The sequence below is a fragment of the Stenella coeruleoalba genome, assembly GCF_951394435.1.
Source record: "Stenella coeruleoalba genome assembly, chromosome: 7".
Lineage (NCBI taxonomy): Eukaryota > Metazoa > Chordata > Mammalia > Artiodactyla > Delphinidae > Stenella > Stenella coeruleoalba.
The window spans coordinates 36354174-36382030 of record NC_137153.1 but is presented as its reverse complement, the minus strand read 5'-3'; the positions used below and the strand labels follow the sequence as shown (position 1 = coordinate 36382030).

The 27857-nt window shown below is 35.5% G+C and overlaps 1 protein-coding gene across 3 annotated transcripts in view; it reads left to right on the top strand.

The window, feature by feature from the left end:
• Positions 1-27857, top strand: part of ERCC6L2 (ERCC excision repair 6 like 2) — a 156604-nt gene that overhangs the window by 101814 nt on the left and 26933 nt on the right. For 2 of the 3 annotated variants that reach the window (XM_079927052.1, XM_079927051.1), the window contains exons 16-17: positions 1119-2280; positions 7618-7772. In XM_079927052.1, coding sequence (XP_079783178.1) covers positions 1119-2280; positions 7618-7772 — 1317 coding nt within the window. Of the gene's footprint in view, positions 1-1118; positions 2281-7617; positions 7773-11298; positions 11412-27857 lie in introns of those variants that run through there. The other variant, XM_079927053.1, reaches the window with a different exon arrangement.

Genomic DNA, 27857 nt, shown 5'->3' with positions numbered 1-27857 from the left:
TAGCAATCAATGTATATTTAAAATTATTAAATTCAAACACCAAACTCATTCTCTGACTCAAGCAGATATTTTATTTGAGTCCTTTGTCTTGTGGTAGTTTGTCATCTCACATACTACAAAATCTATATTGTCATCATAAAGTCTTTTTAAAAGTAAAGAATATATGTAGAAGATTTTTTTTTGTTGTTGCTATTTTTTTCTTGTTTGTTTTTTTTTTAAGGGATTTAACTCTAATTTTGTACTAGCCCAAAGATATGGGCTATATGACATCTATATTATGATATAACATATATATATGATATAACAGTACATCATATAACTGTATGATAACTATATGCAATGATAACTATAAATTTATAACACATCATATAACTATGATAACTATATGCAATGATAACTATAAATTTATATAAACTATAAATTTATATAACCAAGTATGGGGTGAATATATTTCTAAATTTATAGAAATACATGAGTATCAAATGTTGGCAGAAGTATTACAGATAATACTTTCCCACAATCTTTTACTAATGAAGCCTCAGTTTTCAGAAACTGAGAATATATTTAGCTCTAATTAATGTGAAAAAAGTAAATATTGGATTTAAATTTCTAGCAAATTTTACTTCAAAATAGCTTCAATATTTTCTTTATTTATGGTGGTCAAGATCCTATCCAATCTATTTTTAATCAATTAGAAACATTTTCCAGTTGGGAATTCTTTAGCTCCTACAAATTTGTTGTGTTTTTAACGCATGATTGAAAGTATCTGCTGGACTGTCGTAAGCAATAAGTTGTGTGCTTTTCACTTTGAGGCCAGAATCAGTCTCTGCATCTTAGAAGCTAACAGCTCTGCTCTGTGTTTTCCTTATAAATAATTTGATCATTTGATATTCTAGTTTTAACTTTTATTTATTTGGAAAGTTATTCAACCTATACCAGACTGTAATATTAAATCCTTTATGTTTGTTTACTATCAATAAATGTTTTGCTTTTAGAAAATACCAGGTAATATACTTGTACATAAATTATCTGCCCAAATTCAATTCCCCTCCAGTGTGATAGATTTGATATCCTTATTTTGACGTTTTCTAATGTTTCCACCATTGCTTCTTATATAGGATAGGGAGCCTGACTGTCAAGAACACAAAGGTCCAGAACAGCCTGCAGAACCACTAGCAAAAGAAGCATGTGATCTCTGCAGTGATTTTAGTGAAGATGAATCAGTAGGAAACTCAATAATAAAGACTGCTAAAAACAAAGCATCTGACTCAAGTAAAGCTTCAGGTTCTCCTGGACAGCTTACCTTACTCCAGTGTGGTTTCTCTAAATTGTTTGAGACAAAATGTGAAGCAGTTGAGGATAGTGATGGAAATATTACCTCTGACGATGAAAGTTCTGATGAACAGCCCACATGCCTTTCAACAGAAGCCAAAGATGTTGGTTGTCGGAAAAGTCAAGACTCTCTTGGTACTTCAAAGCATCAGAAATTCACTAACATCCTAAATCCAAATGGAAAATATATTTTTGATAAAACTGAGATTTTAGAACAGAATATTTCTTCTGAGTCTGATGATGAGAAAAATTTTAAAAATACAGTTGGCCACCATTGCAGTTCACAGAATGTCACAGAATCAGAAGATAGTGATATCATCTTTCCCACACAATACACAACTCAAAGATTCCTCAAGAAGAGGGTAAAGTTTAAGCCACCTGTGGATGGATCTGAAGATTCTGAAACAGAAAACCCTGTAAAGATAAGAAATAATGGTGATAATAGAAAGACCAATGTCAGAGGAAATGGACTAATTTCAAAACAATTAAATCCTGAGAACAAGACCCTAAAATCTAATACAAAAAGAAAAGGCAGTAGTGATATTAGTGACGAATCTGATGACATTGAAATTTCCTCCAAGTCAAGAGTAAGAAAGAAAAGAGCTACTAGTTCTCTGAGGTTTAAGAGAAAAGAGGAAAATAAAAGGGAACTTTACACTTTTCCAAAAACAATGAAAAAAACAAACCAACTGTGTGCAACAGATGAAGACTGTACCTCTCAGGCTATTGATGATTTTACATCCTCAGATGATGATTTATCTGTTAGCCACATCAGTGTCTCTAAACAGAGCCATAGACCAAAAACTATAAAAGATAGAATCAGTTTCTCTTCAAAATTACCTAGCCATGAGAAAAATAGCACTTTTATACCAAGGAAACGAATGAAATTTCCAAATAAGAGCATTGTCAATCAAGATCAGATGTGTGAATCAATGGATAAATTTTTAGGTAACTGCAGATATATTCTGAAAACTTTTCTTTGCATATTTGTTTCGTGCAATCAAATAGTTCCTCAAGAGATTCTTGAATTAACTTGAATTAGCTCTGCAATCAAGATGCTACATTGAGGCACAGTGAGGAAGTGGGTGGTGGCAGGATAAACGGGAAGACCACCTAGGTCAAGATAGAGAACTTTGTCATCTAGACCAGGATCCCTTCCATGTGGCCCATCTGAATCACAACCTTGCCCATACACTACTTATTCTAACTTTTTTGCATTTTCACGGCTTTATTAAATGTATATACATTTGATACAAATGTGTATCCCTAGACATTATAGTTTAGCCTCACTCATTAAAAAATTTTTATATAGCTTAATGTATAGGATTCCTCCTCCATCCCTTTTGTTTCTTTACAATTTATATGATTTCTCTGTTGAAGAAACCAGGCCAATTGTTTTCTGCAACTTGCATATTGCGGATTGGTACAGTTGCACATATTTCTCCACCCTCTATATTTCCTGAAAATGAGCAGTTGGCATCTGACACTATATCAAATTCAGGTTCAATCCCTTTGACAAAACAAAAGTTAGTGTTTGACAGAATGTATGCTGGTTTCTCTCTTTGTGATCTTAGCAACCATTGATGCTTAATGCCTAGAATTATTTATTCATTCAGAGTAGCAAAATGACATTTTCTACTTCTCTCATTTCTTTTTCATTTGTTAGTTAGGATGCTTCTGTAAGGAGATACTTCCTCTCATCTACTATTTACTTACCCAGTGGTACAGTTCATATAGAGAAGGCAGGAAAAATAATTTCTTTAACAGCTTTTAGTATAATAAATTGATTTCCTATTGATTTCTTTTCTTAAAATCATTATGAATTAATTGATTCAAACACATTTAATGAGTCCAAATCCATTTCAATTAATATCATTATTGAGGCTCAATTTTCCCATCTTTGGACAGTGGGAGCCTTTAAACATGAGCATTTTGATTCCTGAGACCTTTAACATGATGCTAATCATCTTTGATACCTATCAGGTATTACAGGATGTTCCATCATGCATTTTTTGCCTCAGACCTAAAATCAGTCATTTCTCTAAGAAGTCTTGGTTTCTTTTAGTGAGAAAGTGTGTTTCAAGGCCACAGTCTGGTGCTAGGAATGATCATTGCTACTACTTGCTTGGGCCTTTTCAGTGGATAAATTGTGTTACGTATGTTTATTCGTATGTGTGTGTGTATATATAGGTATATATGAGTTTATATATGTGTTTATATACATGTATGTATTTTTATATATGATGATAAAATATTTCATGAATTCATATTGATATTTCCATATTTGTACTTACTTTGGGGGTATAGAGCTTTAACCTCTTCTCTATCATATTTACATACCACTTCTTCTATGCTGATAATACTGGTTCTTTGGCATATAGGGAACGATTTAATTATAATGTTCCATAATTACTCATGTTTTATCCATGTTACACAAAAGTCAAATAAGAAAAATATTGTTATAATATAATTCCTAGAAACATTAAGGTTTGGGCGTGGGGTTTTTTTGTATATACTCTCCCATTTCTGCCCATTTTTAAAATGGATATATTATGTCTTCATTGTCAATACACATGAATATTGCATTATACTCTCTCCTCTTAGACTTCATTTATTCTTGGTTTGCAGATAACTATAAATTTAATGCTTCTCATTAGTCAATGTCTCTTATGTCAATGTCTCTCTAGTCATTTTGGTTGTCTGAAGCTTATTTTCTAGTAGATTCCTTATTTCTGTTAGATCTCAGGAAGTACTCATGAGAGTAATATTCCCTGAGATACTTGTTGATAGCAGTTTGTGCCCTTTATACTTAAAAGTCATTTTTTCTGGATATAAAATTCTTGGCTTACACTTTCTTTTCGTAAGTATTTTAAATATGTAGCTTCATTTTCTTCTGGCATGAAGTATTGTGCTATGTGTTCTTTTTTTTTTCTTAGATGCCCAAAGTGTGTTTTTTCTTTTCCTTATTTTCTAGTAATTTTACTAGATTATATTTTGGTGTTTGTCTTAGCTCAGGCTGCTGTAACAAGTTACCATAGACTGGGTGGCTTAAACAACATTTATTTCTCACAGTTTGGGAGGCTGGAAGTCCAAGATCAGGAAGGGTTCTTGATTAGGGCCCTCCTCCTGGTTTACAGATCACTGCCTTCTTGCTGTCTTTACATGGTCGAGAGAGAAATCATCTATCTCATGTCTTTTATTATAAGGGCACTAATCTCATTCATTAGGGCTCCACCCTTAAGACCTAATTATCTCCCAAAGGCCTAACCTCCAAACACCATCACATTGGGGATTAGGGCTTCAACATACGAGTTTTGAGGGGACACAAATATTCAGTCCATAGTAGTCTGTATCAATATTCTCATAGTGTAGTTTCAACTCAGTTTTTATTTAAGGAAAGCTTATTTGTACTAGTATTTTTAGTTACTTGTTCTATTCTTTTACTTTGACTTTCCTCTTCAGGAATTTATGTTATTCAAGTGTTCAGTCTTCCTTGCCTGTCTTCAGTATTTGTCACATTCTCCCAAATCCTATTTTATTTATTTTTCATTTCTTTTTGCTTTTTAAAAATGTTCTTCTATTTCTCTTAAATCAATATCTATTGTGTTTATTCTCTCTTATGTTCCTTCTAATTTAGTCTCCATTTCTGAATTTTTTTTTAATTTCTATGTCTTTCTGAGTTCTGCCACTCATTTCTGAGTTATTCTAATTCTGATTTATATTGTTGGTTCCTATATTTTATCATTTTCTTAAGGTGTTTTACCTAATTTTGAAATCAATTACAATTTTGTTGTTTTGTAAGCATATCTTTCTGGCATATTTTCATTGTAGGGATATTATTCTGCTGCTTATTTTCTTTACTCTTATAATTTTTATGAGATTTGACCCTCTTGCTCATTTTTATAGAAATTCTTTTCCCTGACTTTTTTTAAATGAGGCAGAGTTTAAAAAATCTTTTCTAATTTCACAGAGATTCATATTTATTATTTTTCTATAGTGTTCAAAACTATGATAGGATTTCCTGTTTCTGTTTCCACTGCTTTGCTCTAGACCATCTCTTTCCCTCATCCCTGTTCTTCCTATTCTGCTCATTTTGATTCCATCCCAGCAGTTTTTCCTCATTGTATGGCCCTGGCCTGGGAGCCCTGGTGGGTTAGTTTGGGGAGTTCCTTAGGGCTAGCTTGCCCCAGCCCCTCAGGCCTTCTTACCACAAGCCTCCTGTACGCTGTACTCAGCTTTAGAGAATGCAGAACCTTCCCAGATCCAGCTACTGATCTCCAAATAACCCACTGTGCTAGGGTCTCCTGTTCTCTGATCCAGATGCCACCCTGTCACTTCCTTCTTCCTTCACACAGACCCTGATGCCATGCAGAGTGTGTAGCTATTAGTGGGTTATACCCACCCTCTGGTATTTTAGGGCTAATGGGAGTATCTTGTCATCTAATTTTGTTGTAAGTGTTGTCCTTTGCTTTTGGTTTTGCAGTCTAGTTGTTGTTCTCATGTGGGGATTCAGAGAGATTGAAAAACTGCTTCCCCTTACCACCATCTGCTGAGAATCTGATTAGTAGTTTTAAGAGTTAGCATTGCTTTCAAAAGTGTCTCACTCATTCCCAAAAAAACTACATGAAAGAATCTGATATGTAAGCAAGCTTATATTTTGATAAGCTTTCTTTTGTGGTTATTAGTAGTGTCATTTAAAAGTTCATTATGATATATATTTTGATACCCTTGTAATTAAGTACAGGTTTACCCTGCTCTCCGAAAGTAGAGCCTTCCTGTGTAACTTTGTAAGCTGAAATGGTGTAAAGCAAAGAAGCAATTACCTTAGGACACATCTTGTTAATGGTCGCACAAAATAAATCCAGATAAAGCACAGATGCTCACAGACACAGTCCAAAGCTATGATGGCTTGATGCTGAGATGCTGAGTGTCGTTCCTGGGGAAGGAGCTTGGTGGTGCCACGCTTGCTGCTGGGCTGTGTGCTGCCTCTGTAAGGGCTTGCTGCAAAGCAAACACTGCAGCACTTCACTCTTCTCCCTTTTTCACAAAAGTGAAAACTCTTTGGATTTCTTTCTGTTAGAGTGAAAACAGGTACTAACGTAGGTCTTTTGGAAAAGCTAAGTGGTGTAAAGCAAACTTTCAAGAACTAAGGGATACCAGTACTGGACTATCCTTTGGTTTCTGTGCTACAATTAGATTTTAGGTTTGAGGAGTTATTGCATAAACTTTTTTAAAAGAGCAGCTAAGTTTTGTTTTTTGTTTTTGTTTTTTACTGTGTAAAAGGTGTCAATAGTTTGTGTGGAACTCGTTCTATTTTGAATAATGCATAAAATGTGTCACCAAAATTAAGAAAAATCTGAGTAAAGTTTCCACCAGAATCCTTTTGAAGGTTTTAAACTGTTGGTATACTTACTACTGATATTTTGAAATTTAAGGCGAATATTATCTTGATTACTCTTTTACTCAGCTTATTTAACAAACATCTTGTTTTCTCATGATTGGCAATTCTGGTTGAGAAAGGTTCGGGACTAAAACAGCACAAGTGTTGAAGGTCATAATTGAGGTTCATTGCCAGAGCTGTTTGAGGGAGCTTTTATAGACCTCAATTTGAGCCTTCTTTTTTATGACCGCAATTTAAAAGTAAATTATAGGTGCCCAGAAACAAAGCAATAAAAAAAATGTAGCCGTTTTTTAAACTTCTTTCAGATAAAAGGTGTAAGTTAATTTTTTTCATTTCCTAAAAACCTCCAAATCTGGGCATATGTACAAAAAAGACAGTATACAAACAGTAAAACTGAACAAAGCCAACCAAACGAAACTCCCTGGTCATAAACCCCATGCTCGTACTTCGTCACTGTAATCAAATACATGTTTAAAGGAACAGGTGAGGTTAGCACTGCTTTTAAATTAGTAAACTTTTTTTTTACATCAACAGAGACAACAAATTCATAGAGACAACCTTCCACTATGGCTTTCCTCTTAGCCAAAACTCTCATTTCAGGCTTAAATCTAAAAATTGTTACCTGATTCAGAAGTTCTTATATTGATGAGAGGGAAAAGTCATTTCTAAGTTAACCTAGACCAATATATTTGAACTCTTTCTCTTTTCAATTGTTTTAAAAAAGAATATTGTGATATTGACATACAAACAATGTTTTTCTTGAGGATTAAAAATAAAATAAGCATAACCTGTTTTTAATGTGTTGCTGATAATTTTTAAAGTATACCTTGAACCATATTGCTTCATCATGAGACATCACTTAATAAACATCAATTACCTCTTAGGTGGTGTTCAGGAAGTGGCTTACATTCACTCAAACCAGAATGTGATTGGATCAAGCAAAGCTGAAAATCACATGAGCCGATGGGCAGCACGTGATGTATTTGAATTGAAGCAGTTTTCCCAGCTTCCTGCTAACATAGCTGTTTGTACTTCTAAGGTAAGTAGAACATAGGATAATGTATCTCTAGTTTTTACCTCATTTTCACTGAAGCTCCTCAATAGGATCTTCTGTAAGTACTCCCTCAAAAGTACCAACAAGACTATAAATGACTTACAAATAAGTGTAAAAAACAGAATACCATTTGGGGCACTATATCCACTAAAGATGTTTTATATTAAAAGACAAATCTATATCTAAATGCCTAATAATGTTGAGTTGCTTAATAGTTTCCCTCAGTGAAAGTCTGCCAAAAATGAGAAATCTGAGGGAATCACTTAAATCAGAACCAAAAATACTTTTCATATGGAAAAAGGAAAGTGTATCATTAGATTTACCTCCATAATTTTTCATCTAAAATGAAGACACACACAAAAACTAACTTCATACAGAGTTTATATTTTTAACAAAAGGATTTTTATAATGTTAAAAGTAATAAATACTTCCTATGGGCTCTTCTCACTTAAATTTGCTGTTACATAGAAATAAGGCTTATATAAAAGTGATATTTTATTTACACACTTTTGTCAAAAGTTTTAAAAAATATTTTCTTCTCTTTGGCTTATTATTCTTTCTTAATTCCTTAGAGCTAGGTGTCTGAGGAGTAGTTTTTCTACCACTTTATGTGTAAAAGTGAAAAATTGGTATTGTATATAACAATGACACTTTGTTTCAAGTTAGTGCTACTTTGGGGAATGAAGGGGTGTTGGGAAATGCTATCTGAACTGTCAAGCTGAGACAGGAGATAGATGGGCCCCCAGGGCAAACAGTTTGTGTTTGTTCCTTGTGGACTGGTACTCTGAGATGGGAATAACAGGACAATTGAGAGAGGAGGCTGGACCCTGCCCAGAGGGAAGGTAAGAGACCACTTATTCCTCATTCTTGAAGTCAGGAGACCTCCCAGACTACACATGAGCAGAAAGCCTCCTTGGAGGTCAAAAGGAGAGTGATGCCAAGTGTCCAAACCTACCCAAAGGCCTCTTCCGTAGAATTCATCTTGGCCAAGAGATGCATGCTCACACATGGAAAAATCCTGAGCTATACCAAATATGGACTTTGAACCAGGCAAATCAAAATGACTGGCCAAAGGAAACCCGAAGAAATGCCCCATAAAAGTGATTCAAACTGCCATGAGGGCACTACTCTTTCTCTGAGCCCACCCATGTGTCTATCCACACATACTCTTTTTCTCGCCTAATAAATACTTGTTTCACTACTTTCTGTCTTTGTGGGAATTCTTTTTCTGCAAAGCCGTACAGCCAGGGCCTTGTCACTGACCACTGGTCTAGTGGCTAGGATTCGGTGCTCTCACCGGCACGACCCAACCTCAGTCACTGGCCGGGAACCGAAACCCCGCTTCAAGCCGCTGCAGGCCTAGGACACCCAAGATCAAAGCTATCTTCATTTATTTGTACCTCATCTGGTTTGACAAAGATTTTGGATTGTCTTAATAAAATCAGAATACAAAATTAAGTTCATGACCAAGGAAAATATAAATTAAGACGGAAGTTCAAGACTGGGAGAAAGTTAGAATGCAGGTATATAGGATATACTATACTTTCCCAGATATATTTTTTTAATGACAAATTTGATTGAGTTTCCTGGTAGGCAAAACAAAGGAAGTGAACAATGTATTTAGTGTTTTCTCAACTATTACATTGAGAAATGTTGGGCAGTTTGGGTGGTCACAATGACCAAGTGCCTGACTGGCATTAATGTCTGGAGGCCAGGGATACTAAATGGCTGTCCTGGGGGGTGGGGGGAGCATCCCACATGCTGAGAATTGTTCTGCCCAAAATGCCATAACACCCTGCTGAGAAACACTGAGCTAAATGATTGTCCTTAAGAAAAAAGAAAAACAAAAAAACAGCTCTTCTAAGGAGGAGCAAAGCTTTTCCTAGGGTTTAATTTGAAAGAAATTTGTCACCTGGCATTTTAAATGGGGACCACTGAATGATCTAGTTAACTGTCAGTTGTCTTATAATATCCTTAGAGTAAATGTAATATTGAACTTTGAAAGGCTGTGCTTTTAGCATTTTTCAGTGTAATCCAAAGGCCCAATTCCAAAATGCAACTCATGAAAGCACTTTCATGACCCAAGTATGCCACTTTTTTATATTCTTATTTGATCTGGGAGTATACCATATCTCAGCCAATGCTGTAGATAGCATTTCTATAGTTTGACTACCTTGTGGGAGCTATTTGAACAAAGTAGGCAGAAATGTGCCAGGTTTGCCAGAAATTTACTGTATTAAAATTAAGAGCATATCAGAATCTTTTAAACAGACAGCTAATTTTTTATTAGGTTTTTCTTTCTTTTAAACCATGCCTTTTTTTTAAACCATGCTCTTTTCCAAACAAATTTTAATGTGAAAGGTCAGAAAATTTGGCAAACTCTGTAGTAGATGTTAATGCAATAATTTAACTGGATATTGGTCACTAGCTTATTTAAATATTTCTCAGAGAAGAAATTTACACCCATGTAATACCTCCCAAAACGGACCCAAGAAGCAACCCCTAGATATAGAAGCAATAAAAAGTACCTTTGGAACCTTCGTAAGGAAAATTGTAAAGATGAAAATGCTGGAAGTATACTTTGCCTTTAGTTGGGGAGGGGTGGGTGTGCGAAGGGATTTACTTTATCTTTACATTAGCAATACCAGTAGTTTTCAACCTTTTTCAGCCCCAGCATTCTTGAGATGAACAGCACAGTCTCATCAGAAACCTTGTCTTTTCACAGTGATTTTCAGAGTGAGGGGCATTTCTTACCAGGAAACAAATTGGAATACCCAGCCCCTGGAGTTTCTGATATGTCCTTTGAGGCCATATATCTCCCCAGTCACACATAGACCAATTTAGTAGACCTTTTTCAGGGAATATGAAGAAATCTGGTGTTTAATGACTAAATCACAGTGGGTATAAAATACTCAGGGAAGTTTTAAAGCCATTAAGCAGGAAGTCCAGTCCCATGCCACCAATGCTAGCAGGCATTATAGAACAGTCCATATAAACATACTTAATTCAGTGGCTAACTTCTTTAAATCAATACTTGATACAGTAAAATTCTGACAGAATAAGATTCAATCCCTCAGATTTGACCTATATCATTTAATACATCAGGTTAATAATATAGTTGTACTTTAGCATCTTGAAAGCTGGAATGTATTACCTATAAACAACAATCACTTGGGGATGGTATTATAAACTTACCATCAAAAAAGAAAGGTCTTGGATACACACTACTATATATAAAATAGATAGCTAATAAGGACCTACTGTATAGCACAGGGGACTCTACTCAATACTCTGTAACGACCTATATGGGATAAGAATCTAAAAAAGAGTGAATATATGTATATGTATAACTGATTCACTTTGCTGTACACCTAAAACTAACAGCATTATGAGTCAACTATACTCCAATAAAAAGTTAAATAAATAAAAAGAAAAGTCTTGGTATATGAAAATCAGAGTTTTCAGGGCTTCCCTGGTGGCACAGTGGTTAAGAATCCACCTTCCAATGCAGGGGATATGCGTTCGAGCCCTGGTCCGGGAAGATCCCACATGCCAGGGAGCAACTAAGCCCGTGTGACACAACTACTGAGCCTGTGCTCTAGAACCCGCATGCCACAACTACTGAAGCCCACATGCCCAGAGCCCATGCTCCTCAACAAGAGAAGCCACCGCAATGAGAAACCCATGCACGGCAACCAGAGAAAGCCCGCTCACTGCAACGGAGAGTAGCCCGCCCAACCCAGTTCACTGCAACCAGCGAAAGCCTGCACGCAGCAGCGAAGACCCAACACAGCCAAAAATAAAGTAAATAAATTAAAAAAAAAAATCAGTTTTCAAAATAGTTATCATATATATTTTTGTTCTTAGTTTTTCACCAACATCAAAAACTAAACCTACTATAATTTTGACATAAAACTGCAACCCCTGAGACATACGTCATGCTTTCCTCCTTTTAGTTTAACTAGAAATAAATAAATAAAAGAACTCATATAATAAGACTCATCTTCAGTTTGTTGAACTCTAATATTCTAGAGGCAGAAGAAATTTTTGATTGTTATAACTAGCCCATGGCATGAAGTCTATTCAGGCTGTCAGTTTGAATTGTAGCTCTACCTGATACTTCCTGTGTGACCATGAACAAGTTACTTACCTTCTCTGTGCCTCAATTTCCTTGTGCTTAAAATACAAGTAATTATACTTCTTACCTCAGATGGTTGTTGTGAAGACCAAATGAGGTAATAATACCTGTAAAATGCTCTGAACAGTACCTGACACAAAGTAAGCAGTCAATGGATAATAAGTATTGTTATTACAACCAATGGATAAGACTGATGTCAGGTCTCTAACTCCCCTGGAGGGTGAGGATCAACAAGAACAAATAATCTATAAACAGTTGTATGCAGCTATATTTAACTATAAGTAAAAGAATGGGTGGTACTAGTCCTTCTGGGGCTTTGAATTTCCTTAAAAACAAAACAAGAATGTTTATGGTAGATTATTTTTCAAATTTTTATATGTGACTGTTGTTTTTGTTTATGAAAACAAAGTCACTCAGTACTTTATATTAATTTTATTTTAGGATATTCTGTATTAGAGTAGAAGTTATTAGTAACTTTTCTCCTTAAAGCTGATAGATTTATTTTCTGTTTAGATTCATTAGTTTGTGACTATTTCTAATTCATGATATCTCCATAGCTGCTGACAGACATTCAAATGAGTGAGAGAGCACTCTGCCATCAAACTAGTCCTTTTGCATCTCTATACATATTACTCTGGGTTCTCCTCATTATAATTCTTCTGGAAACTAGAAACTACTTTAATAATATCAGTGAGATGGAATGATGGTAGTGTTGTGTTTCTCTTTACTAAAGCTATTTGTAAAGATGGTTAAATTAAGCATTTCTGAAGACTTTTAAAATATTATTTTACATAAATGAGATATTGATGACATGTCAAAGCCATTCACAGAATTTCTAAGGAAAAAAAATGATCACAATCACTGATTTCATCATATCTGGTCGATAGTATTTATTTCAACACCTTTAATGAGTAAATCATTGAACCACACCATCATCTTTGGTTAGAGATATATATATCACTCACTGAGAGATTTTGCAGCTCTCCCTGTGGTGGTGACTGGCAATAGTGGATTTGCAGTTTTGGGAAAACTTTTAAACCGTTATGGGAAGAAAAGAGAATAAACTAAGGTGAAGGTAAATGAAGCAAGATGAAGGCAGAAAGACTCAGCCATAGTGTTAGAAATATTGACAACCCTCTTCTTCTGAAATCTCCAGAAATCCCTAGACCTCCCAGCTACAGTACAGTATCTTTCATCTGGGGCTCACATCCAGAATCTTTCTGATTACTGAGAATTCTTTTGAGTGCTTCATGTCTGTCACCAAAGTTTTATTAGAGACCTTTGTGTTTGAAAAGATTTTGTGTGTTTGTGTGTGTGTATGCCTGTGTGTGGTCTCTGTGTGTGTCTGTGTGTCTGCAGCCAGATGCAGATGTGTTGCCTCAATTCCTAAGAAAACAAAACAAGTCCTATTTATTTGTATGAAGGCAACACAAGATTAACAGTGGCCACAATATGCAAGTATTTCACTTTCCAAGGAATACTGTAATTGAGTCTAAGTAAGAGCCTTTAACTAAATTGCAAAGGAATATACTAAATGGAAAACTTACAAAAGAGAAGTAATGTACACTACAATTATAGATAACGTACTATGGTCTTTCAGAGTTTCTCAGTCCTTTGATGTAATTATTGGTAACCAGAATGACAAAAGCTATGAATCAAATGGAATTCACCCATATATTAAGAAAAGTTCTAAAATATACTATCTTTTCCATATTTCCTTTGGTTTCTTACAGTTTATACTTTTATAAAATAATTTCTACTTATTTGAACATATTTGATAAATGTCTTGAATTAAAACCTATCTCTCCTAAAATAATTTCTAATTATACCTTTTTAATTTAGCAATACAAACTATATAAAATAAGAACTTGCTTTGCCTTCAATTGTACTTGGATATTTTAGAACCATTTCTGAAGACAGCTTATTTTAAAAGACAAGATGTCTGATAACAAGGGGGAAAACCTGTGTGATTTAGGTTTAAGCTTAGACCAAAAAGAAATGTTTTTAAGCATTGGAAGGAACTTCATTAGAGTTAATTTATTCTTTTACTATATGGAAGTATGTCATAAAACTTAGCTATACCTGTGTGTGATATGGTACCTCATTTTTTCAATCAACTGCATGTTTTCAACTTAAGTTTACTTAAAGTTTTCTGAAAAGAATTGTACAAAGACAGCATTTGATTAAGGATTAATCACTATGGCAACTGAGACGTGGTGACTGAAAGGGGGAGGATGTATTCTCCCCTCAGTTTCCTGCCAGCTGTCATAGTCAACCTCTGCTGCCTGAATCCAAGCCAAAATATAGACTGTGACCAACTCGAAGAAACTATATCTGTATTTTTATAAATTGGTACAAGTATCAGACTATAAAAGAAGACTTAATCCCCTGAATTGGATGACAGACACTTGGCACTCTTGCCAGTGTTTGACAGAGAAATAACGGGTTGCTTTGTAGTAAAACCTGGATTAATAGTAAACCGTTCTTTATGTTATTGCAGTGTGGTGTAAATGAGAGAACTAAGCATGCCGTCAGCCTGGAGGCGGGGGTGGCATGGGGGAGAGAGTGCCTTTTATATAACCAGTGCAGGTTTAAGCACTGTTCAGAATACTGTAAATACAAAATGTTGTCTTAGAACTTCTCTTTCTTGTATTTGTATTAGATTGGCATTTTGTAGATTACTTAAAGAAAGGATTTCTATGAGCTATGGTGGATTTAGTTGCAGTATGTTTATACAGCTTTTGGAGTCAGCAAGGAGGGATGGACTGTTTACAATGAGCAGACTTTGGGGAGATATAGCATTCCATTAGCCTAGTTTTCAGGACAGTGAATGGCATGATGGTTTAAAGTAATTGTTCACAAATGACTGGTTTATGAAGTAGTCCAGTAAGTAAGGTTTATGGTTTCAGCATGTAGCGGAATTAACTCTTACTGGGTGGGATTTTTCATGGTCTTATGATTTTTCTTTCTATAGCTAGATGTTAATTTTATGGTGTTTTTGTATCAGAAAGTTATTCTTTCAAGTGATTTTAGTAGAGATTGGATTTTTTAAGTTGTGTGTATATATGTATGAAATTATGTGACCAGTGCTGGCATGAAAAAGGCTGTTGTGTTTCTATCCTTAGAACTAGGATTGATTCAGAGAGATAGTGTGTCATTTGTGAAAAACACCTGTTACCTCGTCAGAGGAATGAGAATCTGGTGTTAACTATAAGCGCCTATACCTATTCCCCTCCTAGCTGGTGGCAATGAGAAGCTGTGGCATCCTTCCTCACAGTGACGTTACCAGGCTTAATAATGCCACTAATGAGCTGATGTGTACAAAACACATTCAACTCCTTGCAAGAAAGGCATAAATTTTTATTATTGTAATTATGATTATTGCTTATTAGTAGGGGTGATGAGTGAAACTCTTTGTTATTCTCTGCAATGACCTGTTATTCTTTTTGTCGTTAATAGTACCAATAATAGAATATGTTAGAATACCATAAAAGATATCTAGTCCAGTCCTCAAATTTTATAGATGAAGGGCCCACCTTGAACTATGCCTGATTTATCATAAAGAATACTATAGAAAAAAACTGTATTTGACAGTACTTATAAAAAACTAATTTGACCATGGCCTAGACTGACAAAAATATTCTTTGCTTATTAGGAAGTAGCTTGATTCTAACTCTTTTCCTAGCTGGTCATTGTTCCAATTGCAGAGACGATTGATATGGCTTCTTTGAACAGTTTCTCCATTTAGAATAGTTGGAAGATTATAAATAGCTTAAAAATACTATCTCTTCAGGCTTCACTGGTGGCACAGTGGTTGAGAGTCCACCTGCCAATGCAGGGGACACAGGTTCGTGCCCCGGTCCGGGAAGACGATCCCACATTCCGCAGAGCGGCTAGGCCCGTGAGCCATGGCCGCTGAGCCTGTGCGTCCGGAGCCTGTGCTCCGCAACGGGAGAGGCCACAACAGTGAGAGGCCCGCATACCGTGAAAAACTATTTCTTCAAATGCCTTCTAAGTAACAATATAAAAGCTTAAAGATATAAGGCCTCATTGAACTCTGATTGACTCCACCTAGCGACTTAGAGAATGTTAAGCACTTAACAGCCCTTTTCAAATTATATTTTATCCCTCTATTGAAAACCATGGTATCAATTGGACATGGCCACTTAATGGAAACACCTATTGCCTTGTCATCTGAGAATCCTGCCTGTATACATATGAATTCTGAATTTTATAGGACGAATAAATCAAAATTATAAGGTCATAATGTGAAGGATTCTTGGAGACTAATGCAAACATAATATTTTACTGATTTATTTTTTAAATGAGAGGGTACATGACTTCCCTCAGGCTCAGCAGTGGCAGTCAGCTTAAATCCCCATAGTCTTTCAATCTTTCTGTCTTCTCTTGTGCTTTTCCCTCAGTTCCTTTGGTTTCTATTTTGCTTTGAAGGTTTTTACTTTTTTTAAAAATTCCATTTTGCTTTTCCAATATGACAAATCAGTCTAATTTTCCAAGATAACTTGCCTGTGAAGAATTACCGTCACTTTAGCAGTTAAACAAAAAATTCAGGTGGACTGAATGCATCTGTCTCTTTAAAAAATATTTTTTTTAGAGTTAAAACTATCTGTACTCAAGAAATATAGTAAGACTGTTTGCAATATCTACTCTGCCAAAGGTATTTTGGCAAAGACATAATTTTTTTACTTTTTTTCTCTTTACTTATGCTTTTTCTCTACCACAAATAACCTTCAGTCTTAGTTTTTCTAACCTCCCAAATCTCCAATCCTCCCTACCTTTCAGCATCTACCTCAGATGTGTCACTCTTTCACAAAGTCTGCCCCAATTCGGCTGTCCTTCTCCCTACACCCTTTCTGCTTCTCCCAATAGTACTTTATGTGGCCTATTATTTTAACATATGACTTCCATGTATTTATCATAGTTATGTAAGTATACATCTTTTTCTTCTTTTCTATAAACTCTGGACTTCAAAAAATAGCACAATATATCTCTGATTCACATTTGATAATTCTGGAGACCTAAAGTAGTGTCTTGTACATAATTGATACTTTTTGAATAATTTAGGTTTTCAGTTGTTGTCAGCATATAATGAACCCAATCACTATCTTCTGAAAATTAAGTGGCTTAAACTATCTTTTCCATGAACAACTTTCATAGTTTTCCTGAAAATCCTCTGGCAATGACTTGACATTGTTCAGAGCTACTACTGAATATATTTAATTAGCCAAGGGAGACAGTCCCTCCTTATCTGAATTAGAAGTAGTCTCAGGTTTGCCTGGCATTCATGGTCTTCGATAAATTTACTCAATCTGCACCTCCAAGTAAATCATCTACTGTCTGATCCTCCACTCCCAATTCAAGTTCCACTTCTTACATGAAGCCTCAGTCTTTGGAGATCACTCTATTCCCAGCCCCTTTCACACCCATTCTCTGTGCCAGTCATCACTGTAGACATGGCAGACACCGTATTAATGTTTGCTCTCTTCTCAAGTATGTGGCAAGCTGCTTAAGGATCAGGACATGACATACATGTCCGTAAGCATCACCACTTAGCAACAGGCAGCACAGAGTGGAAGTTCAGAAAACATTTGTTACTGGTCATTCCTGTAAGAAAGTACTACATAAGGCAGATCCCCACAACCATTTTCACTATGAGTAAAGGCTCCTTAACTCTTAGCTCCACAAGTTAATGTTAAAGGGGATATACTGGCAGATAACGTAAAGATGTTAGTTATTTTAGAGCAGCATAAATGCTGGTATTCTTCATCTTCACTCATTATCTGTCATCTCTTGACCATAGTGCTGGTATAAGACACCCACTCGAGAGGGGAGAACATGGAGAATGGTGTCAGAAAGATATCCCTACCCATGCATGACTTTGTAAGCTTTCTTCATCTTAGCAGTAACAAATCTGAACAGTCACTTTGGGGCATAATTTTCTCTCTTCCAGAGTTCTGTAAAATATCTTATTGTGTTTCTTTTCCATAGCACATGAGGCCTATCTCATTTGGTGCTAATCTCCTTTTCCAGTCTCATTCTGAGACACTCATTCAGAATTATTGACACTATGTGCCAGGCACTGCGCTAGACTCTGGGGATAGAAAGATGAGCAAGCTCTTCCTAGTCAGCCTTCAGTTTATAAATCAGTCTCCAAGCACACCATGGACTTTTACTCTTCCATGTCTTTGCTCTTGTGGTTCTTTTGTTTAAAATTCCATTTCACCTGTGTCTGCTTGTTGAACCCCTACTGCTTGTATCATCAGTGACAGTTGTCCCCTGTCTTCTCCAAAGCAGTATAAATGTTTTCCTCAAATTCATCTTTACTTATTTGTGTGTGTGTGTATGTGTGTGCATGTATGTCTGCTATAGCACTGATCACATTGTATTATGTGACACTTTATAAGTAAGTATCTACAGGATGCTTTCAGCTGCAAGGAATAGAATAACCATCTGAAAATGGCCTATACAATAGGCTGTTGAACTAATTTACATAACAGCAAATCTGGAGGGAGGTATGTCCAGGTGTATTACTACAGTCCAATGACATCATAAGAATTCAGGCTCTCTCATTTTCTGCCCTACTATCCTCAGTAAGTTAATTTTTAGTTCCATGAGGCCTTTTGCCTTATGTTACAAGATGACTACTGCATCTCAAGAACATATTTCCTCATACAAATATATCCAAAGACAGGAAGACGTGGTTCTTTTCCTGTATCTCTCCTTTTATTGGGGAGGAAAATCTTTCTGGCAGAACATAATTGGCTTGACTAATTTGTTTATCCCCTAAGAACTGAGAGGGCAATCTACCTTCCCTGAGCACATTTCTAAGAGAACCTCAGTTTTGTTCAGACAACAAAGAGGGAGGCAGTGGCTGTTAGTAGGCCATCCACAGTGTCTGGCACTGTATTCCTGGTTAGACTGTGAAACTCTTTTGCATTAGGAAGTGAATCTTACTCTATCTTTTGTTCCCAGGACCTAAAAAAAGTACCTGCTACATAGATATTCAGTTAGAGCTTACTGATTTTAATTGAATTTCTAGTAGATACCAAAGAGATTCTATACAGAGAAATTCTAATTTATTAGTATAAGCATGAATTCTTTTGTAGTAGATTAGCTTTAGGCAGGATAAATATGTTTGAACTATGATCCTTGTTCTAAGATGGAAGTTGTGATATTTTTGCAAGTTTCCTGATGAAGATAGAATCCCTCTTAACATAACCAGAGTCAGCTCTCACAGCATTTATGGCAAAATTGTTGGTAGGTTGATGTTTTATTTAAAGGTGTCAGTCATTTTGTAACCAAGTTATTATCGGAATCAAATTTCAATTAATCTGTAAACAACCTTCATGACTATTTAGCATTAACTGCTTCAAAATGGAATTTGAAAACCATATCCTACTTTTATTCAGTATTTAAGGCTATCCCGTTGCTGTGGCCAGATGAAATAATGAATACCTTAAGAGAAAGAACTTCTCATTTTGTTCATAAAAATTATTTGGGCCACTAGTATTTACCACCACACACTTTCAGGAAAAGAAAACTACTTTTAGTTTCTCTTAAGAATATCCTTGATGGGGACTTCCCTGGTGGCGCAGTGGTTAAGAATCCACCTGCCAATGCTGAGGACACGGGTTCGATCCCCGGTCCAGGAAGATCCCACATGCCACAGAGCAGCTAAGCCCGTGTGCCACAATTACTGAGCCTGTGCTTTACAGCCTGCGTGCCACAAGTACTGAGCCCACGTGCTGCAACTACTGAAGCCTGCGTGCCTGGAGCCCATGCTCTGCAACACGAGAAGCCACCACAATGAGAAGTCCACGCACCGCAACGAAGAGTAGCCCCCGCTTGACGCAACTAGAGAAAGCCTGTGTGCAGCAGCAAAGACACAACACAACCAAAAAATAAATAAATAAAATTGATTCTTTTAAAAAAAGAAGAATATCCTTGATGAATCAGTAAAAATTACTAATTTTCTTAAATCTCAACGCTTTGGTACTTATCTTTTTTTTGTTTTGTTTTGTTTTGCGGTATGCGGGGCTCTCACTGTTGTGGCCTCTCCCGTTGCGGAGCACAGGCCCCGGACGCGCAGGCTCAGCGGCCATGGCTCATGGGCCTAGCCACTCTGCGGCATGTAGGATCTTCCTGGACCGGGGCACGAACCCATGTCCCCTGCATCAGCAGGCAGACTCTCAACCACCGCACCACCAGGGAAGCCCTGGTACTCATCTTTTTAGTATTCTGTTTGATGAAATAGGAAGTGTACACAAGCACTTGTATAATTGAACTGCGGACTAAACTAGCCACTTTTTTTTATGGAACACAATTTGTATCAATACTTGAAAGAATGACTGACAAACTATGGTTATTTAGACTTGTGTATTTGGTAGATACTTTCTGTCACTTCAAGGAAGACAACAGACAGTACTTGTTGCCAGCGATAAAATTCAAGCTTTCAAGTGAAAATTAAAATATTGAAAAACTTGTGTCTGCCACCGTGACCATGACCCCTTCCCAATATTTAAAAAGATTTTTTCTGATGCATAGGTGGTAATAACAACAAATATGGTTTTCCAATGTTGTATAATTGAATGTGTCAACATTTTGAAGATCTGCATAACTGACTTAATATTTTCCAAATGACCAGTGAATGATATTACAAAATCACGCATGGGGAAAAAATTCAGCCAAAGTACAAAATATACCAATGAATTTTACTTTTAACAATATAAAAAGTTCACTGATATGGTTTCAAATATTACATGAAACTAACCTTAATTGAATTTTGGTAAAGTATCAAAAAAGAATATCTACAATTATCTGAAAAGGCTATGAAAATATTCTGCCCTTTTTCAACTATGTATCTGTATGAGGCTGATTTTCTTCATATACTCCAACTAAAACAGCATTGTTGCAGCAGACCGAATGCAGAAGAAGATATGAGAATCCAGCTATCTTTTATTAAGCCAGCTATTAAAGACATTTGCAAAAATGTAATACGTAGCCACTCTTCTGGCTAATTTTTTGTTTGTTTACCTTGGAAAATATAAACTTTTTTGCTGATAAAGAGTTATTTAATTAGTTTAAACTTTCAGTAGATATAACCTACATAAACAAAATCTCTTTGGCGTCCTCAATAATTTTTAAACTGTAAAGGTGTCCTAAGACCAAAAAGTTTCAGAACTGCCATTTTAGACCATAAGAAGGGGGTCACTTGATCATTAAATTCAGTTCTAGTGGAACATACTTTCAGTTGGCCTTTCTCTGTCGGAAAGCTTTACTTCCTCTTCTACATGACTCAAGAAAGCATATCAGAATAGAAGAGAGTGAAAATGATGTGGTTATAGGAAATCCACTCTAATTTACTAAAAAGGAGAATTATTCACAGATTTCAGTACTTTATTATTAACAATAATCTGCATCCAACTTCACAACTAGTTACAATGTCCCAGTGTTATTTGTGGCGGGGTGCCTGAAATGTTCTTCCCTAGACACTGAAGAGCCATCGATGGCCTTGTCACTGAATCAGCCTGCATAGAAGCCTACACTTACTCCAGCTGGAGGCCTGGAGGAAGGAAGTGAGAGCCTAAGCTCCCCATGGAAGTGCCAGCCACTGGAAAGGCAAGCAGGGGCGGGTGCCTGCCAAGAAAGACTTTAATTAAAGTTTTTCCATCAGCACCACCCTTCCGTGATCTTTTCACTAACAGGTATTATTTAGTATAGGACCTTCAAGTAGTCTTTAGAGACATTTTTACAGTAATATAAATAATATATGTAAAAATTTAAAATTCAGTCAGGGCTCAAGATGCCAAGGACCTATTCATTACTACTTACTGGAGATCCTAAAAAGACTAGTATAAACCAGGGCTTGTGGTGCTGAGTCCAGTGCCCAGACAGCTACCCCAAAAGGCCTTGCCTTTGTCTGTAGGAGGTATTAAGGGGAATTTACTCTCTGACCCCCCTCCCATGAAGGACTGAGGGAATATTAGCCAACACTCCCTGTTGCTGGTCTGCAGGCTTTTTTAAAGGTAGTTGCCACCATCTCACCTGGCCTTTTCCCCCAGGTTGACTGCTGTGGCACTGCTTCATGTTCCCAAATCCCAAGGAGATAGGGCTTTTGTATTTCTGTTTGTAGTGTGTGCCCCACAGTATTCACCTGCACGCCCGAGGCTATCACTTTGTTCCTTTAGATAGACGAGTTTCTTGTACAATGAGAAATGGACTGTTGTGCACACAAAAAGGGAGCTAGGCTCAGGGAAGCCAATATAAAGTTGTCCTTTTGTGGCTCACTCAGCAAGCAAAGTACTATCAAAAAAGAAAATATATATCTATATATATAAAAAACTGAATTGTAATGGTTACTCCTTCCAGGAGGAAAAGAGAACCATAATTACAAACTTTAATCTCCCTTCACCACCAAAAAAAAAAATGTTTTAGATTTGAATCTAAGTGTTTGTTTTTTCAGACTTGAATGACATTTTTAAACATATGCAGAAAATTATACTTCAGTGTATATTCGTGGTGGGTCCTCTAACCAGCTGGCTTTTCTCCAGAGGCTGAGTGAAGACAATTCAGGGGTACCTCATAGTTGCCTTAGGTTTCTGTTGAGTGTTGGAAAACTGCATTTACAGTAATATTTCCTACCTCCAGGCAGAAATCTTGAATGATTACTTCAAAGATAAGAGGTTTTCACACTTGCACAAAGATCCTTAAAGGTCTTTGTCGTTTTAGACTCTCAGATGCCACTTGAATGAATTTATTTACATGTGCTATATGTCTTTATGGTACTCCTGATTCCCTGCTTTGCAAAGACAAGCAAGTTTATGACTTTTTATGTGTTTATAGGGTTTGGCGCTTACCCAAAGGGAGATTTCTTTTTAATCTTTTGTTTGAACAGATGTGTAAACAAAAGCATTGCTGCCTCTCAGGCTTAACTATTTAAGGTTTAATGAAGAAAAAAATGAAAGAGCACTTGATTCTTTTTTAATCTTTATGACAAAGTTGGTGTGATCAGGCCAATGTGAGGGGTTTGGCTACATGGTGTGCCCACCTGTGGCCATGACCATAGACTGGCTTGTGAAGCTCTGTGCTATTCTCAGGAGCAAGGTGTAAACCAAAGAGCTTTCCTGTGATGGGCAGGTCCTCTGGTGATCTTAGAATCCAAACTCAGGCTTCTCAACAAGTCAGAACCATTGGGACCTTCCATTGCCTTTGAAAATCTCCCTGGTTTCCAGTTTTATCAGTGACTAATCAAGGCTGATCATCCAGTTATGGAGAAAACAGTGAATGTGGCTGTTAAATATACCTTGCTCTTTGTTCTGATATATCCTCTGTAAGGTGTTTTCTAGAGAAACCGGCTCAGCAGACAGATCCATTCCAAAATTGCTTAATAAAGATTTCACTACATCCTGGTAGCCTATCATAGACAGGCTACCCACCCTATCAGGCTGTTCTTCATTGTACATTGTCCCCCTCCAAGCTTCCTCTACTTGTGGGGGATACAGATGAGCAGAGGAAAAGGAATCAGCATTATCTGTACCACCTATGGATGGTCTCCAGTAATTAGCCCCAAAGAGATTTAGAAAGATGGTAGAGATTACGATAGTGTTTCTCCTGCCAAAATGGGAACTAGAGGCTGTTCATGGTTGTTTCTGAAACTCAGTCTCCTGGATTGTAACCTACAGGTGGGTGTGTATGGGAAAAACTGATTCCTATCAACTTTTCTCATTTCCTTGCTATTCCTACCTAGGCACCCTCTATAGTTCTTTAGTAATTTGCCTCCAAAATTTTTTACTTCAAAGAAAGAGGGTTTTTTTCCTTAAACATTCTGTGCACTATTCCAATGAAGTTTTCTATTATATAAAGATAAATTTCATATGTAGCAGAGAAAAAAGAAAAATGCTAATGTAATCATATGGCTGTGAGGTAGGGGGAACATTCCTTTTTTTCCTTTTCTCAGTACACTGACATCAAAGATTGTTATCTGCAAACTTTTTAAGAGTCAGTTTTATTTTTTCTTACTCTTTCATATTGAAAATTTATATATACCTTATCTTTTTTCAGTTATATCTTTTAAAAAATAACTACTGGTTCAATATTTTAATTGGCTATTGCTATTAATATTGCTATTTGGCTTAGGTCTAATGCCTTGAAATACGGACAGTACACGTTGGGTCCAAAGGAAAAAGAAAGTATTTATTATCAAAGGTCATTTGAATGTCTCATACTATTGATCTAAAGATAAACTTTCCTTCTAGAACCAATATAAACCTAAAAGTTTACAGTAAGAAATAAGTGGTACAGGATTATGTACAGTTGACTAGGTCTAGTGTAAATTCATTTTGGCTACTCTAAAAGAAGAAATTTTTCCCTACAAAAGTGCCCTCTTATTTATTGTAATCCTAATGTATATCTTTTACAACTTAAAATTATAGCTTTTATTTTACAGACTGTATACTTTATACACGTTTAAATAGTAATTTTATGATGTATTTTTAAATATATTTTATAGAGACATTAGAAAAATGAATAATGATTTTATAACTTTATCAAAATTAAGTCAAAACAGATGTTCATCATATACTACTATGCAGCATAGGGAAATACAGCCTTTGTTTTATAATAATGTAATAATTTAATAATGGAGTATAATCTATTAAAATATTGAATTACTATGTTGTACACCTAAAACTAATATAATATTGTAAATGAACTATACTTCAATTTTTTAAAAAGCAGTTATTTATGAAGTCTTTGAAGTGAGCCATTTCCACATTAAACATTTGATTGTGGATAGGTAAGGAGACTTTTGGCCAAAATATATTAAAACAATTACCATTTATAGAAATAATACATATTTAATGTTTTTGTTGAACTAAATAATTTTTTATATTCCGAATTTTATTTTTAATGACAAATATTTACTTTTCTGACAATAACATGTAATGTTTTAAATGTTTAATTATATAAATCAGATTAGGACTTAACATAATTAGCCGTGGCCGACCTTTTACCTTTTTAGACCTGTTTAACTCTGAATGGGGAGGGTTTTCCTCTACTTTTTCAACATTCAACTGGCTGCTCCACATAGTACATATACGTCCAAAGGAGGAAGACATATTACCACTCATAAATTAGGATTATTATTTCAATATTCTCTGATAAATTCAGCTTCTTAAGTAACCTCACATTTCCATTCAATTAATCTCATCATCAAATGGATCTTTTAACTGTATGTTTATGTTATTTAGAAATAATTACTATACTCTTTACACTTTATTTTTAATAAAGATACCATAAGTTGAACTTGATTACTTTCATAAATATACCATAGTAGAAATACCTAACAATATCCAATAATTTATGAAGATAATCATGAACATAGCAATTACTAAGTTATAAATTAAACTCTAACAGTGTCAAGCTTTCTAAAATACTTATTAGCAGTCATATTTATACTATACAAATACTGTACAAAGTTCTTGTCTTCATAATTCCCTCCTTATCTTTATAACCATAAATCTTAAGAGGAAGGAAACCTTCATCAGAATCACAGAGTATAGAAGTAATTTCTCAAAGCAAATCTTGGATAATTTAGAAGAAACTTTCTAGGAAAAAGTTAGGAGCAATTAGGGGCTTTTACAGAAACTGGGCTTTCTGCTTTCTTCATGTTATGATCTCAAAATTTCCTATCAGATACAGACATAGTGTTCCAGTTGTTGGCCATTCTGTTCTCTGGTGGAAAGAAGAGTAGGTTTATTTTGCTTTCTTGAGCAAGCAATCTCACCCTCTACCATAATATTAAGGAGTGATAATGTTATCTTTTAATTTCCTAGTCCAGCTCATTTTTACTGAATTTTTCATTACTTGACCCTTCATTACTATTGCTACTTCATAGTGTTGCCTCAGTGTCATATGACTTCCCAACTTTGACATAAGCGGTAGTGAAAGAGTTTGCGTCCAATTTCACATGGTCTGGAATCTTTTCATCTTGGCCACAGGCATTGTACTTTGCTTTATAATAAATTATAACTGTCCCTTCAATTGCAACTGCACTGTCACTATTTTCCTTATATCAGCTATTATAAAAGATACTATTTTACTATAAATAGTGAAACCAGCTTTTATAAGAAGGGCATCAAAATGTTTTTAAAATAATTAGTAAACAAAATTTGTTTCACAGCCTTGTTTCAGTAAGTGTTAAACTACCCTACTAAAATGGAAAACTGAACCTAGATATTTTTTAAGTAAAAGATGGGATATTGAGCCAGTGTGAGAGAACAAATGCTTTTCTCTTTTAATGATTATCTAAAATAATCAGGTTTTTAAGTGTATAATATGTGGCATAAATTAAAGATCCACATGTCTGATAGCTATGAATAGAAAAGTTGAATTTTCCTGAAGAATTTGTAAAATCAACTTGAGAAAAAATGTATCTGTTCGAAATATGAGCTTTGTAATGCTGCCAGGGTCAGAAAGACCCAGAGTAATCATGTAAATAATTGAAAATTTCCATGGCCTGGCCTGCTTTCTCCATGGCTTCAGAAATTGCAGTATATGAGGAGGGAGTGTTCTTGGTTGGCCCCATTCCTTCTCTTTCGGTTTACTCCCTTTATCCCCATGTAAACGTTCCCGTCCCTCCTTATAATAATGGATAATTATTTCTTGGGAATCATCAAAGATTATGAGCTATTTTATTAGGAACTTTTAACATTCATCTTGTTTTCTTGTGATGTAAAATAAATGCATCAAATCTCTTTCAAATTTATCTTTAAAGATCAGCATTTTCCTCTCTTTATTAATAATGTTTTAAACTTTAAAAATGATGTCTTTGAGGAAAGTACTGTCAGCATTACTGACTGAAGCAAAGCCCTGGTTCAAAATGGCAACCTGGCATTTTGTGTTTGTCCACGTGAGTCACACTAGATTTTGAAGAAGTCAATTTCTTTTCATTAGAAGTGGTTTGCTATTAAAGAACATATAATTATGTCTTTTGTTCAGTTTATTTCAATGAAATGAACTTGAATATAAATTAAAGAGATAAATGATTTATTTTAAAAACAGAAAAAACTAAAAATGGGAGGGGGGTGGGGCTCAGCTTTTTTAAGCCCCTTAATAGTAGGGGCCTCTTTGTATATATAAATATTTTTCTTCTCAACTGCATAGCATGGTGGCAGGAACGTAATAGGTGCTTAGTAAATATTTGTGGAATGAAAGCCATTCCCTACCAACATTCAGTGATATGTGCCACTTGAATCCCACTGAACTCCTGTAAAAGAAAAAATCACTGTCTCATTGACAATTACTAATCTGTGTCTTGTAGTATTTGTATGCCTGCAAATTTCTTAAGTGATAGTTTAACTGGGTTTAGAATTCTAGGTTGACGGTTTTTCCCTCCCAGCATGTTGAAGATACTCTCATTATCTTCTCTTGGTGGTGGTGATGGTGGTAGTGGTAATGAGAAGTCTGCCTTTAGTTTGATTATTATTTCTTTGTGGGATAGCTTATTTTTCTCTGGTAGTTTTTAAGATATTCTCTTTATCTGTGATATAACAAGGTACAGATTTATTTTCATTTTTCACACTGGAGATTCTCTCTCCTTTTTTAGTTTGAGGATTCATGCCTTCTTCAATTCTCTGCCATTACTTCTTTGACATTATCTCTTCCATTTTCTGTTATCTCCTTCTAATATTTTAGAAATTTTGGTATGTTTTCTGCCATGTCTTCTGTCTCTTAATTTTTCTTTCTTGTCTTTCTTTCTTGTCTGTCTTCCTTTCTTCCATTCTTTCTTCCATTCTTTCTTTCTTTCCTTATTTCTTTCCTTTCTTTCCTTTCTTTCTTTTCTTTCTTTCCTTTTCTTTCTTTCTTTCTTTCTTTCTTTCTTTCTTCCTGCCTGCCTGCCTTTTTTTCCTCCT